Source organism: Tauraco erythrolophus, chromosome 24 (genome assembly GCF_009769465.1).
Source record: "Tauraco erythrolophus isolate bTauEry1 chromosome 24, bTauEry1.pri, whole genome shotgun sequence".
NCBI classification, from domain to species: Eukaryota; Metazoa; Chordata; class Aves; order Musophagiformes; family Musophagidae; genus Tauraco; species Tauraco erythrolophus.
This window is the reverse complement of record NC_141488.1, coordinates 5,438,954-5,454,275: the sequence shown is the minus strand read 5'-3', so window position 1 is coordinate 5,454,275 and position 15,322 is coordinate 5,438,954. Positions and strand designations below refer to the sequence as shown.

Here is a 15,322-nt window from a genome sequence, read left to right as displayed (position 1 = left end):
ATGCTGGGTGATCTGGAAAGGATCTAATAAATTCTTACAATACAAGCTTTGGTTAGATTTGATATCTGAAAAGGCAGTGCACTGATATGATTTTAATTCAAATTTCATTTAAGATGACAAGATTTGTCACTGTAGATGTTGGATTATGGCCTGACCAGGAAAAGTAAGGAATATGAGCAGGCAGAGTGAGTCAGAATTAAGTGGGCCTTTATTTGGTATCAAATATGATAGGCAGGTGCCAGCTAGGAAGCAAAGAGAGCTTGTCCACCAATAGATGGTGGAGTAGATGGGTGTCCGTTTTTCTTTCTCTCCCAGCCTTCAGAGCCATGGGGATGAGCATGCTTGGGAGAGACAATGCCAGTGGAGTTTCAGGGCTCCTGCAAGCTGCCATGTGCTCGTGTACTGGAGCTCTGATAGGAGCGGAGCCCTGGTTCCTTGCAGCTTTTGGTCTCTTTGAGTGAGGTGTCAGCAGGAGATGGGATGCGGTGGGTGGACTCTGGCAGGTGAAGACCTGATAGCTGGCTGTGATTACCTGTGTCCTCACCAGGTCACAGCTTCACCCAGGAATGGATGCAGCTGCAGTGTGGATGGAGGAGGACTATGCAGCAGAAGGAGGCTGGAGTGACTCAGAAGGTCCCGTGACCCCCTGATGAAGCTTTCCCTGCTCTTTCCGCATGCTGGCAGTGCCGGTCACAGCAGTGGTGTGCAGCACCAAAAAGACAGAGAGCCACTGACTCCCTCAAGCTGTCAGTCGCAGATGACATGCTGCAGCAACTCCCTGGAGCTGGGCTTGCACCAGAACCTAAAATTTCGAGCTTCCCCTTTCTCCAGCCAAGAACTGTAATTTTTACAAGAGGCCTCAGCACTGCCAGCTTTGGGTTTTGCTGCAGCATCTGACACATGGTGGGCTCCACATATCTTGTGAAGGGGGCTTTCCTTTTTCCTTTGATGGCTGCATGTTAGCATGACAAAGCTGGAGCCCCTGGGGAAGGAGCAGGGCCAACACTGGGCCTGTTTGCAGGAGATTTTCAAAGGAAAATCCCTCCCTGCCTGTAAAGAGCTGAGAACTAGAGCTCCAAGTACCAGGTGCTTCTCCTCCATGAGGTTGCTCAGACGTTGGTGCTGAATTACCTGCGCAGTATCAGCCAGCCAGACGATAGCTGGGTGACTCACGCAGGGCCTTTGGCAGGGGATTCCAGTTTGCTCAGTGGAAATGAGATTCAGTTCCCACAGTTGATGTACCAAGCCCCTGCCCAGCCTCGCTGCTTCTCCCTCCCTCTGCGTTTGCCTTTTCATTTGAATGCTTCGGGAGCAGAAGGTGTCTCCAAAGCAGGCCTGGGATCTAAGCATGGAATCCCAACTCCAGGGACAATTTTCGAGTCAAATCAAGATTGCGGAGCCAACTGCTTCTTCCTCTTCTCTATAAATAATCAGGTCCAGCAGCTGTTTTCTCAAGGTATTGTGGGAAAGTCAGCTCCTGCCAAAGTGCTGAGACAGAGGAAGGCAGGACGGCTGCTGCCGTGTGCCAATTCTAGCCATCCCAAAACATCCCCTGTACCAGTATCCCATGACTGATTCGGATGAGTAATGACAGGTGTAGAACAGAAGTGAGAAATAATTAAAATTTGCAGAGTGCTTTGATGATTCTAATACTGACCAGCCTCAGTACTAATATGTCATGAGCCATGGTCCTGCCAAACACGGCTGGCTTCGAAACCACGAGCCAGGTCCCTGCTAGATGTAGGACCGGCTTTAAAATTGCTTAACTTTGCGGGGTGTGTGAGGGAGTTATTTTCATTTCTGTCTCTTCATTCCCAAGCTTATAGGGATTGTGTTTTGAGGCGTTTTGCAACAACCGTGAAGGACAGAGATTTTTATGTCGAGCAAACTTTCACATGAACATGTGATTACAGGAAGTCAGGCTTTAAGAAGGCAACTAAATAAACTAATAACAGCAGCAAGTATCAGCAGATTTCTAATGAAACCATGAAAGCTGGCAAACCTGAGACGTTATGAATTCCAGATGTTGCACACAGATCAGTATCTCTGGCCTGAGCTTTTCTAATTAGCTACGGAAACTAAGTTGTCACGTAAGGATGTCTTTCAAGCCTCCCTGAGCAGATTTATTACAGTCCATCAGGAAAAACTGATATTCATTCATAATATTTCCTTTTTTGTTTGCTACTTAGGGTTTCCTGAATGAAATCCCCTTTCTGTGCCGCGCTTAGTTCCAAATCAGAACTGGCATCTCCACAACCGCGTGAACCGAGCAGACACCAGGATCCAAACGCTCCTTGTGCTTCAGCTGGAGCCTGAATCTGAGCCCAGTGTCTGCTGCTGGGTTCTAACCCACTGGCTGATCAGGGTAATTTATTCTGAGCAGCTTGGGACACCTCTGCCAGTGACATTTCCCTATCTCTGCTCGTCAAGGGCTGGTTGATGATGAGTGGAGTCAACTGAGGTATCTGAGACCAAACTCATCTCTGCTGTAGCGTCACTGGCTGACATCAGATAACTTCCTGAAGGGAGGTAGCTTTGATCAGGCTGCAGCAGTAGGGGAAAGGGTTGGGAGCAACACCTGATGTTTTGCATCTGGTCCATTTTAAAAGCTGTTTTTTCATGTTTAAAAATAAGTTTCTCTCAGTGAGGAATCACAGCACTGCGCTAACTACAGCCGGGCCTGAGCCTTTTGTTGCACTGCTGGAGTCATTGACAGCACTTTCTGCTCCTGGTGTGGTAATCTCTGTGAGGGGGGAATTCAGCTCCTTGGTTTTTTGCAAGAGGAAACGTGCTTTTGTGTTTTGAGTTGCATGTGTGAGACGGCTGATGGGAGGGAAGTCCCATCAGTTAGGTATGGCTGAAGAGCTGTAGCGTGTGCTCACTGTTGGGTGCTGCGGTTAGAAGGCAAAAGTTTACTGGAGCCAGTCTAAAATCCCTTTTAAAGAGGATCCAGTTTTCCTCTGTGAAACCTTTTCCCGAGTCCTTCCCTGGACATATTTGTCACTGAATATCACAGGAAGCCAGGGCTTGGGCAGCAAATTCATCTGAAATGGAGAATATCCTTGCTACATTTCCAACCAACTCCCTCCCTCTGTAGACTAAACCAGCATGTCCAGTCCCAGCTGTGGGTTTCTTCTAGCTGGGTTTGGATTGACAAGTGTCAGCTAAAGTCAGCTCCAGAGTGGGAGCACGGGACAAGCTCAGGTCAAAGCATGCAGAGTGAACAAGTGCGTGTTCCTGGTGTGGAGGCACAGGGCACTTTGCCTTAGCTGTCCGGACCCTGTAGGACTTCAGTCCTCACAGCTGCCCAGCAAGACCTTTCCCAAGCACCTGGATCCTTTGTAGGTGAGAAAAAGTGAAGTTTCTTCCACAAAGAGAAGCTGGCTGAAACGGTGGGTCATGTTTGTTTGTTTAAACTGAAGGTGGCTGCCCTGAAGACTGTTAGTTGGGTCAGTTGTTTGCAATCCAAACTTGTTACTGTGTAAAAACTGGTAGAACTAGATAAAGACAACAGGAATTTTCCTATAGCCCCTTGGGCTACAACAGATAATAACAAACTGGCCTGACTCTATTAAAAAGACATTTAAGCATCGGGTCATGTTGTTTAGTGGTACTAGGATCCGGCAGAGCCAGCCAGCTTCCCAGATACCTGCAGATAGAGGTGTTCACCTAACTGGAAAACAACTGCTGGGAAAGGGTCAGTGAAGGGTTTGTGTCTCTTGCTCGCTTCAGAAGGCCAAATTCTTTTTTTTCCTTTTCCTCATTATTACTCTGACAATAGTGCTATAGAGTGACTTTTGTAGCCTCTGTTGAGCTATGTGTTGTACAAACAGAGCGAAAGGGCAGTCCTGCCAGACTAAGACTTGCAGCCCAAGGAAGTTCTAGTTCAGCTGTTTGCTCTGCCTTCCCAAGGAAAAGGCTCTGGGAGGCAGAAAGAGTCTCACTGGGAAAGAGTGTCTGGTCTGAATATCAAAGGTTTCTACAAACTTATATGGCACAAGCTATATTTTTTGCTGGAAAAGCACCTGAAGCAGCCCCATCTCTCTTTGGAGAACAGCTCGCTTTAATCTGCTTCAGGCTGCTTCCTCTTACTGCGTATTAATTGTTTTAATAACCTTTGGTCAAAAGACAGAAATTCCTGGCACATCACAGGACAACTGGAAAGGATGTTTGACAGCTGTCAGTGGGAAAAGCCGTGTATCCTAAAGGGATTAAAACCCTTGCTTTGAAGTTTCTTACAAGTTGTACAGAAAAGAAGCCAGACTGGGAACAGGGAGCGTGACATGACTTATCCGAGGTCACACCGCAAATCAGCAGCGGAGGGAGAAATAGGCACATCGAGGTGGCATGGTCACAGGGCCACGCACACCCTGGGCAGCTCCTCCAGATGCAGACCCAGCCAACTCCTGACACGGCAGCAGCTTCCAAGGGCTGGTGACCTGATGAGTGATGTTGTCCTCAATCATGGAGCTGCTGATCTCTCGCTAACGAAATGCAGCTAATCACAGTCTGCCCCTGGATGTTTAAAGAGGGTTTAACAATCCAAACACAAGTGCAACCCTGTTGCCTTAGAGAGGGTGTAGCTGTGAGCAAAATTTGGCCCTATCTTTTAAACTTTGCAGTTTGTCTTGACTGGTGCATGCTTTATTTTTAGAGCATCATAAAGGGCTTTTGTTCCAAGGTATATTTAACAGGGGAGTGGAAGGGAAGTGGGAGGGTTTTGTGCATAGAGAGTGTATCTCTTGGTCTTTTTCTTCTAACCCACCCCCTCACCAGATACTCTTGGAGGGTGGAGTATAAATGAAAAAAAAAAAAAGAGAGAAAATAATAATTAAAAATACTAAAATCACAGTCAAAGGGATTGTCTAGGCGTCCAGGCCTGGAGGCCTCTCAGGCGCCATCAAACATACATTATCACAAAAGAGACAAGGTGCCCAAGAGAATGGAAGAAGCAGGGCACGGGTGGTCCCGTCTGGCAGGAGCTGTCGGGTGTTGGAGGCAGCGCGGTGCCCAGGCAGTGCTGCTGTCCCCACGTCCCACCAGGACACATCCCACCCAGACTGGTGTGCGTGTGCCGGGGTGGTCCTGACCCTCCTTGGCTGGCGATAGCACACGCCGAACTCCGGGGAGGCCGTGGGGGTCCCGTCTGCGGCAAGGTCGGTGAGAGGGAGTCGGTGACGTTTTCATCTGGCCTTCAAAATGTGCCTGAGAGAGCAAACTCGAGTTGGCGTTCCCGTAAAGCAGACAGACGTGCGTACGGGCCCCATAGTACTGACACAAAGCGGCTGCTTCCTGCTGGGAGCGATTTTTCCGAGGCGCCATCGTTCCTGGAGGCTGGGGGAGCACCTCAGTGCTGCGGGCGGGCGCGTAGCTCGTTGCATGAGAAATAAGACTCTATGCGAGAAGGAGCACGCGTCTTCCTCGCTGGCAACGTCTCTCGTCCCGCCATTGCAGTGAGATCCTGGCAGGTCAAAGACGAGGTGCAGGATCAGTGGTGGCAAAGCTAAGGAGAAACTTGATGCTTAAAACCAGAATTAGTACAACTAAGAGAGACAGTCACGGCTGCCCTTTTGGAGGCCCAGTGAGTTTGTTCAAAGGAGAATCTGTGTTTCTGTCCTTTCTGCCAGCCCTTCCCAGCTTCCCAAGGGACCTCGTGGCTTCTCAGGCAGACTCCGGGCACTGAAGCAGGACAGGGCATGGAGCCTTGCTGGTGACTGGCAAGCAGCACCAAGACCCTGGGAAGCCCAGACTGGCCCTGGATGTCCCCACTTCCATCTGAGCTGTGGTGCGAGAGCTGCACGTGCAGCAGGGGTGGCCTTCAACCCCCGAGGAGGCAGGAATGAGGCTTTGTCAGCCGCACGCTGTTCGCAGAGCTTAGTTCCAGGCAGGCAGGAGGGTCTGGTGGCTTCCTTCTTCTCTCGTCCCCTATCATCAAGCAGCAGACAGCGCCATCCCTGCTGTTCTGCAAAAGCCCAAGTCTGAAAACCTGAACGTTTCCTTCCAGAGGTGGATTTGGCCTGGCCATGGTGGCACTGAGGCCCGTGAGGCACCTTTCCCTAAGGCAAAGCCTGTCACTGCTCAGCTTTGCCAGACGCATTTCTCCCTCGTTTCTTTGACACGGGCTTTTTCCCACAGAGGTCAGAATCCCCTGCCCTGCCATTCCCCTGCATGCTCTGGCCCAGCCAGTGTTTTTTCCTCCTTCACTTTTGTGGCTGGAATCTGGTAAGTCTCACTGAAAGGTTAGAAGAAACTTGGAAATCCCCTAAGGGGATGTTGCTGCTCTTTGCACTACCCGGAGTCAGTGTAATGCTCTCTGCCTGCATCCCAGTAAAGGACAAGTACCCAGGACTACAACTGTGGTCACCATGAACTGGGCGAGGTTTCCTTAATTTAGAGATATAATCAGAATATTAATCAACTCATGCCACCACTGCGTAAGAGTTGTGCCTTCCTTGGCTGAGTAGGACATACGTGTTCTTTCCTCTTCCTTTTTCGTACTCTCAGTGCTGCGTGGTGTCGAGTCTGGTCATCAGCCCTCATTCAACTGACTTTTGGGTATTGCTGTCCTCTGCTGTACAAAGTCTTGGCAGCGGATGTTCTGCAGTGATCCCCAAATGGAGTTTTCATTGCTCCAGACCTTCGGTTCTCACTCCCAGAAAACAGACTTTGTCCGTTCCCTAGATCCCTGGCAGGCAGGAGTTTGCGCAGCAGAGCGGAGGACACTAGTTGCTGGCTGGGTCAGGCAGAGCTCAGCCCGGCGCGTCCTTATCAGCCAGGGCAGATACACCACGGTCATTCTTCGTCCTGCACTCCGAGCTGGCCATGCTCTGGGCCAGAAGCCACAGAGATGCGTTTGAAGGGTGTTGTACCCAAATTAATATGCTCTGTTTTCACATCTGCCTGTGTAGACATGCCCTACGTCTGCCTGAGTGGGCTGGTAAAGCCATTTGTCACCAAGTTGGGAGAGCTGAGCTTACTCTTACGTGAAGGAAGGCTTACAAGCTTTCTTGTGTTCCCCTGCTGCTGCAGGGTGCCGAGTGGGACCGATGCCGTGAGTGAGACAGTGATGGGGGATGAGAAAGAGTGGTGGAAGCCTTTCTTTTTCCCTTTGTTTTAAGGCTTGTACCAACTTGTCTCGTAAAATCCTCTCCTGCCTTCCAAATCCAGTCAACATGAGTCACCCGCTGAGCCCATCCTTTGCCTCCTCGTTGCAACACGGATGACAGAAACCATCCAACAGGAGTGCTTGAATCCATGATGAGTTTTGTTCTATTGCATAAATCTTTTCCCCGTTTGCAGGTGAGTTGCTACAGAGGTATTGCCTGGGTGGTATTCCTGCAGCCAGTTCCCAAACGGCGTGTGTCTGGGCTTCCCGCTGCCATCCCGTGCGTGCTGGAGTAACGCTCTTCTCTGTGCTACAGAAGGCAGGACGGCATGCGTGAACGGTACGGAAAAAGGTTATCCCACAGACCTGTTTTCCTTACATATCCAGTGTAATGCAAAGGTTCCCTCAGCCAGTGCATTTGCTGCATGTCTTGGCTTGGCATCTGATAGTTTGGGGGTTTTAAAGTTAATTTTTTAAGAGAAAAAAAAAAACCCACCTATGGGAGACTTTCTGGAGTGAGCAGCTAAGAGAAGACAAAAAGAGGGTTAGCCTGTCGGTACGATTACCATTTAGGAATGAAAGGAAACTAAGGCTTTTCTTCTTTCCTAATTTATTCCTTTATATTTCTGTGTGTATTTTTGTCAGTGTATTTATATATAAAGAAACAGCAAAGGACAAATCAACCCCCGGATTCATAAAAATGACAGCTATTTGGCATGGCAGTATGTGGAACACGTCCACCAAACTGAAACTAATTATCCCAGAGATGAATAACTGATTCCACTCCTTTATCCTATCTCTTTTCCCCCAAGGGCTTTTCCCTCCTTCCCCACCCACCTCCCTCTGCTCCGTCCTCCCGGGGCCGGCAGGCAGAGGGTTACGGGCTGCACCTGTCTGGGTGTACCTGTCCCACGGCACCTGTGCCGGCAGCCAATCCCGCCGCCCTGCCCTGCCAACCCACCTGTCAGCAAAATACCTGTACGCAAAACCTCAACATAAATCAAACACTTCGCAGGCAATGTCTGTCTGGAGCAGGTACTAGACGGGAGAAGTCATCGGAATTTACTCTCTCGCAAGGATTTGGAAACCTGGAGAACCATGTCGAATGAACTGGAGTAAGTAGAGTTCTGCTCTGTTTACCCCCTCCTCTCGGAAAGGCTGAGGGTTTCTCCTGAGGCTCGTGTAAGTGCTTTGGCTCTGAATGAATTCCACTCCTTGGGTTAATCCTCCCGTCCAGCTGTTCGCGCGTGGAAGTGAAAGAATGGGATGGGAGAGTTTTCCGGATTTTCTGTTCGTCCCTAATTCCTCCTCTTAGGAGGAATCACTTCTTACTGTTATTATTTAAGAGTTGTTTAAAAGCAAGATCTTTTTTTTTTTATTATTTTCAAGCAGGACCTTTTTATTTATTTTCAAGCAGGACCTTTTTATCTTTCTTTTCTTTCCTTTTTTAATTTTTTTTTTTTCTCCTCCAGACTAAAATTTGACACACAGGGTTTCTGTCTAGAGGCAAGCCTGTTCTGCCTCTATCCAGCAAAATCAGGCATAGGCTACAGTGATTCTGTGGTTTGTTTTTTTCCCTTAGAAAATAACTTCCAAAGTATTTACCAACTTTGGATGAGTTTCTAGTTTTTTCGGGTCAAGGGTTGTTTGTGGTGTTCTTTTTTGTTGGATGCTTTTTAAGTGTTTGTTTGGGTTTTTTTAAAGTAAATTGATTCCCACTGTGATTCTATCAAGTAATTATGATTGATTATATTCTTTTATTTTTTAAAAAGCAAGAAAAAGCACTCAATATTTTGTTGATCCTGTGTAACTCTTGCTTCTAATCTGGAGTCCTCCGAAATATTTTGGACTTTGGATGCTGATGGCATGGATTTGCACAGCGTACCATGCCTCGCACCTCTGGAGTAAAAGCAAACAAATGTCATATTGGTATGACATGGTGTAGTAAAGGCTGGAGAAACGTTGAACAATGGTAGCGAATGCTGCTGTCAATCCAGTCGTAAAAAGCTATCTAGGTATGTAGCCCGATATGGAATAAATGTGTATGTTAAAATATATGGAGAAATATATGTCCACATAGGCATCTGTGTACAGATGTGGTGCTTCAGAAGGTGGATTTTGAAAGAAAAAACACGTACCTGTATGTGTTTACAAGCCTGACAGAGGTGTTGTGACAGTTAATCTCTTAATTATTAAGAACCCTGAAAAGCTGCAGCACTAATTATTATTATTTTATGTAAATGCTGGGATCTGTATGCTTGGATCGATTAAGAATCAGTGACTTAAATTTTCCCTTTCTGAAGTCTTTGGGTAATTTATACTTGGTGCTTTTTAAACTGAAGTCAAGCCGTGTGTTTGACTCTCAACATGCTGCAGAGTGTTTGTGTGTGTACACAGTGCATTGCAGAATTAGATTGATGTATTACTAATTATGGACTGGGGCATTATGTTACCTGATGAATTACATGGTTGCTTGACTCTTCTCTTACTAACGGGCTGTTAACCCCTGTGCCTTTCCCACGAGGAAGGGGGAGCTGACGGGAGCAGCATCCCTTTTGTGATTCAGATCTCGACTGCAAAGACCGATAAAAATGCAGAGGTTGGTGTCTGCTCTCAATCTTCAGGACCAGCCTCAGTGTGGGGCCCTGTTTGCTTACCTCTGGAGGTAAAAGGCTCTGTGCAATGTTTTTCCTATAGATGGAACCTCCAGACACGTTTGTAGATGTCTGAAAATTTCACTTTCGTTCACTAGCCCGCAGCTGGGGGGAAAAATTTTCTGGGGAGCGCGGAGAGGTGGGTGTAGCAACTCCAGCCTGTGGGTGCCTCGTCTGAGGGCAGGGAGAGGGGCAGTCGCTGCCACCCGCCTGGAGAATCGCTCCGGGATCACCATGGGCCTGGAGTGCTTCACCCAAAAGCTCCCCAGGGGGCTGACAGGGAGCAGTGATAGGAGATAAGGGAGCTGGGAACTTGGTGGTACCAAAGGCATAGCTGAAACTTTCAGACAGCTTTTGGGTTTACTGTTAGGGTGAAAAGGTGTCACTGGGAGGAGAAACCTTGTGAAGAGCTGCTGAAGCCCAACATCTGAGCGATGGGGCTGTTGCAGTAGTAATCACCCAGGCCGAAGTCATACAGGGTGTAGCTTTGTAGAAGGAAAGGGCTCTCGGGAGCAGTACTTAGAGGATCTGATAAGGGCAGCAGTGTGTGTCTGTCTCACACAGTCGTCGTTCTTTATACAGCCCTCACGACTGCTGAGCACAGGGAGGATGGATCTGAGCAGGGAATGTGCCCAAACGTCGCTGATTTTAAGGCAGCTGTGGTATCCCCATGGACTGCTGCTGTCACCCAAGATGAGAATAATCTCATCTCTCCCTTTGCCACTTTAATTTCACAGAAAGGACTGGGAAGAGGCTTGCGTGGCATGAGAGAATGAGATGTTTTGCCTATTATAAAATATTCTAAGTGATAATTTCCATAGTCGTCTAAATTGAACTCATGTCTAACTGTGGTGCGTGGGCTTGAAAGAGTTAACTAGGAGTTACTCCCAGTTGTGGTTTTGTGGTCGAAACCATGATCGCCAGAAGCAAATTTTTGTCATGCATAAGGTGTGTTATTAAAACTTGAGTTATGCTCTTGGTGAATGAAAAGTTAAAGCCCTTTTATAAAACCCTGGCGGTAAAGCACACAGGGATAACCACGCTGGAGCAAGGTACACTTTCAAGGGAGACGTGGGCTTTATTTTTTTTAAGTTATGTAAAGAGAAAGAGAGATTTGTAAATTACAGAAACAACAATCAAATAACTGCTATGCAATTCACAACAAAGGATTAAAAGCCCTCTGAATAAACTCTAGACTCAAAGCAGAGATAAATCAACATTTACATAGTATCTCTGCTTTGATGCTTTGGGTCACATTTGCAGCTGATTGGTACATTGGTATAACTCCAGATAAATTTGTAGAATAAAGACAGTTACACTGATGAGGATCTATTCCTGCTTTGTTCAGTCTGGTGTTTAAAGCATTCATTGGAAAATGCAGTTGCACTTCCATTGCACCTGCAAGTACTCCAGATCAGCCCATCGGGCTCCTGCTCGGTGCCTCGGGTCCTCCAGTAGTGTGTGCTCTGGGATGGTGAAGGCAACAGCTGAAAAATGCGTTCATCAGTGCAATTGATTGTACTGCACACGGTTATGTTCTGGCTGGGGCTCCATTGCTAATGCCCAAGTTTCAAAGGCTTGGAAGATAAGAAAATGTGATGACTTGTTCGTTGTTATTCCTTTAGGTGTTACCTTGTTCTGTGATTCTGGTATGGGTGAGGGTTGCTCTGATCCCAAACGGTCCTTGTCCCCAGGGCGTTCACAAGTGTTCAGAGGAAAAGAGCAGGCGTCATTTACCAAGGGACTTGGTTCCTGGGTGCCAGCCACCTGCTGTGTCAAGTTTTTTGTGTTTTTTTTTTTTTTTCATCATTCTGCCTTTGCTGTCTGAGCTGTGATGCTTGCTCTCCAGAAATACGTTGTTTAACAGGGTTATACCTAGAATGGGACGAATCGTGCTTGTTTGACAAAAACATTGTTTGAAATGCATTATGCTGTTTTTTGTATTAAACAGCAAAGCCAAAGGCTTGCATGACCTTGAGGGACATGTGTTCACAGGATACTGAATCAGAATGCTTTAGAGCACGCATACAGAGCACACCGGCCAAGCACAATAGAGGAGATCTTGGCAGCTGAGAGCTGGCCAGCCTGAAAAGTCCCTCCAGGATGGGAAGAAAGAGGAAAAAAGGGGAGAGCCAACGCTGGCTGCATCTCACCAAGTCTGCAGACAGTCCACAGTGCAGCTGAAGAAGGTGCAGCCACTGCCAGGCGTCAGGCAGGGACAGCCCGAGCGGGCATCGCGTGAGCCTTGTGTCAAGTGTCCTGCCCTGACACACGCCTCCTGCATCCTCTTGGGCAACGCGCTGAGGATTCACCTCACTCACCTTCAGCCAGCTTAAACCCAGGTGCCAAGCGCATTAGCTGTCTGAATTTGCAGGCAAGAGGAAATCAGCACAACCCAGTGTAAAATGGGAGCACCAAACCTTCCTGCTGGCTCTCAGTGCATGTAGGAAGCCTGAGACTCACCGCATGACTCTGAAGCAGCAAACCTCTCGTGAGGTTCATGTTCATCTCTGTTCTTACAGCTTTCTTGAACGAGTGCTGAGTTTCACACAGAAATATGCAACATCCCATAGTGTGTTACTGCAGGATCCTTTGATGGGATGAAACTTGAGTAAAAATGGGCTCTGTTCGTAGTCAGGGCCTCTGGGCCCTGCTACAGTACAAACAGCCCATAATAATTGATTTACTAGATTAAAACTAGATTACCTGAAGAGCAGTAAAAAAGAAACAAACAAAAGATTGCTACCCCTTTATTGCTACCTTTTTTTTTTAATCCAAGTCTTGTAAAACTGTGAATTTTTATTTTTTTTTAATTTAAAAGCCACAGCTTTTAGAGTCAGTGAATATAGGAGAATTAAAAAATAAAATAGCAAGTAGCTAGGTTTTTGGATTTGGAAGGTGGGGAGGAAATCCATAAGCCCTGAAAACAAAAAAAAAAAAGATAACTGAAAGCACCTAAACTCTTGGAGTTATGAAGGTCTGCTCTTCATGTGTAATCTTTTTTTATGATGTTTGAAGGACTGGGAGCTTCAATGCAGCATGTGTGTGTGTCGTGTTGGTGGAGATGGAGGTTTGTGTTCGTGAATACACGTGTACATAGGTGTCCTGAGCTGTCTGCAATGAAAATAAAAAAAGAGAATGAAGTTTAGACCACTGTTGTAGAAGTGCCAGGTGGTGGCAGATGCTCAGTCACTGTTCAGGGCCTGGTTTTTGCGTCCTCCCTTTGGAGGCAGCTCACCCTGAAACAGAGGACACCTCAAGACTGAAGCATCTGACATCATAAACTGCTTCTGGAAAAAATCAGCCATAATTCCTGAACTGCAAACTAATTCTGTGCTGTAATTTGTTTTGTTAGGCAGGGAAGGCACTAAAGCACGAATCATTTGTGAACTGTAATTGTGTGGGTGGATACCTCAAGGGTGATGTTATCAGGTAAAACACAATACCAGCTGGTGTCCCCCAAACATCATTCAACACCGAATAGTCTCCTGGGGCCCTTCAGGCTAGAAAGGCAGGAACCAGTCCAATGCTGGTGAGGTTTATAGCAGAGGTTCAGGTCTGGTTCTGTTCTCTCGTCTTCCCTGAGCAGCCTTGGATAAGTCATTTTAACGTCAATCCCCATGTCTCAGTTTCTCCTCCTGTGATAATAAATAGCTTCAGAAGCGGGGAGTTAGACTGGTGTAAAAATGGAAGAATATTGAACTCGGATCTTGGGTTTGTGGGTCCTAAAGAGCTGTAAGTAACTGAAGAGCCGAGAGGTGGGGGAGTTCCCTGCATATTATCCAGGTAGGGCCCCTAGGACGTTTGTTTAGCTCCTTGGTGCTTTGGATTCAGCCTGCAAACCATTCCAACTGGTTTCATCTCCACAGGAGATGTGGGACGGGGGATTCAGTCAAAGAGCTTGGCAAGGTTCTATTTCCCCAAGTGCCAGCACAACGTGCGAGCGTCGCCCCAGTCCCCACCCTCCTCCATCCCACCCATGGGAACATACCACCCTTCCCCGCTGCATGGCTGGAGCCAGCTGCACAGCTCACCCATCCTCCTGACGGTGCTGAGCACCACTGGCTCGCTGAGGTCAATGCTGAGAACTCTCCTTTTGAGAAACAGGAGCCATTTCTCAAAGATGCTGGTGGTGGCCCCTTTCCATCCCAGCCACTGCACATTTCTGCTCTGCGCTTATTAAATGCAGGTCGATGCCCTGTTGTGTGCGTCTGTGCACGGTCCGTGGCTGAGTGTGGTGGGGTTGACCTGTCTCATGCATGTGCCACAGGCCATGTGCTTCCAGGAACAAGAGATGCTTGTGCACTGTCTTTGTGGGTGAAGCAGAGCCAAGGGATGGCTTGGAAACATCTAGCTGTTGTGCTAAGTCAACACACTGCACTACCCTGAGGCTGGTCGTGCTGCTGAAATGCCCCTGAAGAAATCCAGTAACACAGGCCACGTTGTTATCCAGCTGCCAGAGAAAATATTTCAGCCTGGTAGACAGCACAGGTCGGGGTCCATGAGATCAGTACTCTCCTTTGACGCCTGTGCATCAACGCTGTATTGTGCTTGGCATCTGGGCAACATTTGTCATCATTAGTCCGTGTGTTTGTTGTGTTTCTTTCTGTGTTTTTTTTTCCCCTTGTTCTTTCTCTGTCTGTATTTTGCCTGCGTGAATGGGCCTGTGACTGTATGCTTACTGGTGGCTGTTCTGTCACATTGTCTCCGGATGTGCTTGTTTATTAAACTTGCAAAGATAGGGTAAAATCAGAATTTTGCTGAGAAGTTTGGATTTAGTCGCGAAGCCACTTTTTGGGATGCTGTTCTGGTTTACAGGCTAAAATCTCAACCCCAGAAAGCGATCATGGTAAATGCTGCTCTTCATCAGTCCCACTCTCGAGCGGGGTGTCGATCCTTCTCCATATTGCTGATAATAAGGCTCCTGGGGAATGTCAGGGCTGTTTCAATAGGGAGCTGAGTGCCATGCACAAAGCCAGAGCTAATGAAAGCCCCAGCGTGAACTGCCTGGGGTATCTCTGAAGTCCTTTATTCTGTGGCTTTGAATTCCTGCTGGTGGTTGCCATGGATTCTCTGCTCCTTTGACAATGTGATGTTTCTCTGTAGCCATCAGCATCTGGCATGGCTAATATTTAGGTTGGAGGCCTAATCAGTTATAGGGGAGAGAACAAAGACAAGCAACACAGAACTTAAAGGCCGGCAAAACCACCCACTGAAACCTAACAAAAGGCAAAAGGAACACAAGCGGTTCTTTCCTGCTTGGCTGATCTCCCCACCTAGACCCTTTGGGCATGTTCTCCAGTTCCAGCATCGCCCTGAGTGTTTATTCGTAATCAGGAGGCCACTGTTACAGTAGGGGAAACAGAGGTTGGGTGGGATGGAGCGGGGAAGGGGGGCTGGTATCACCTTGTGTCAAATTCTAAACTGTTTGGAAACAAATAGACTGCTCCCTTCCCAAAATCATGCTCTGCTTCGCACATGACCCCGAGGCTCCAGCGAGGTGAGTCCGTGCACACAAGAAGGGAGGCCGCCGGTGCCGCGTGTTTGTGTTTCGCTCACCCAT

General features: G+C 47.7%; 1 protein-coding gene across 1 annotated transcript in view; it reads left to right on the top strand.

Annotated features, from left to right (window-relative positions):
* Positions 1-7,995: 7,995 nt before the first annotated feature.
* Positions 7,996-15,322, top strand: part of GRHL3 (grainyhead like transcription factor 3) — a 28,243-nt gene continuing 20,916 nt past the window's right edge. Inside the window, exons 1-2 of the mRNA XM_009989053.2 lie at positions 7,996-8,086; positions 8,118-8,220. Coding sequence (XP_009987355.2) covers positions 8,204-8,220 — 17 coding nt within the window. The 5' untranslated portion in view covers positions 7,996-8,086; positions 8,118-8,203. The remainder of the gene's footprint in view (positions 8,087-8,117; positions 8,221-15,322) is intronic.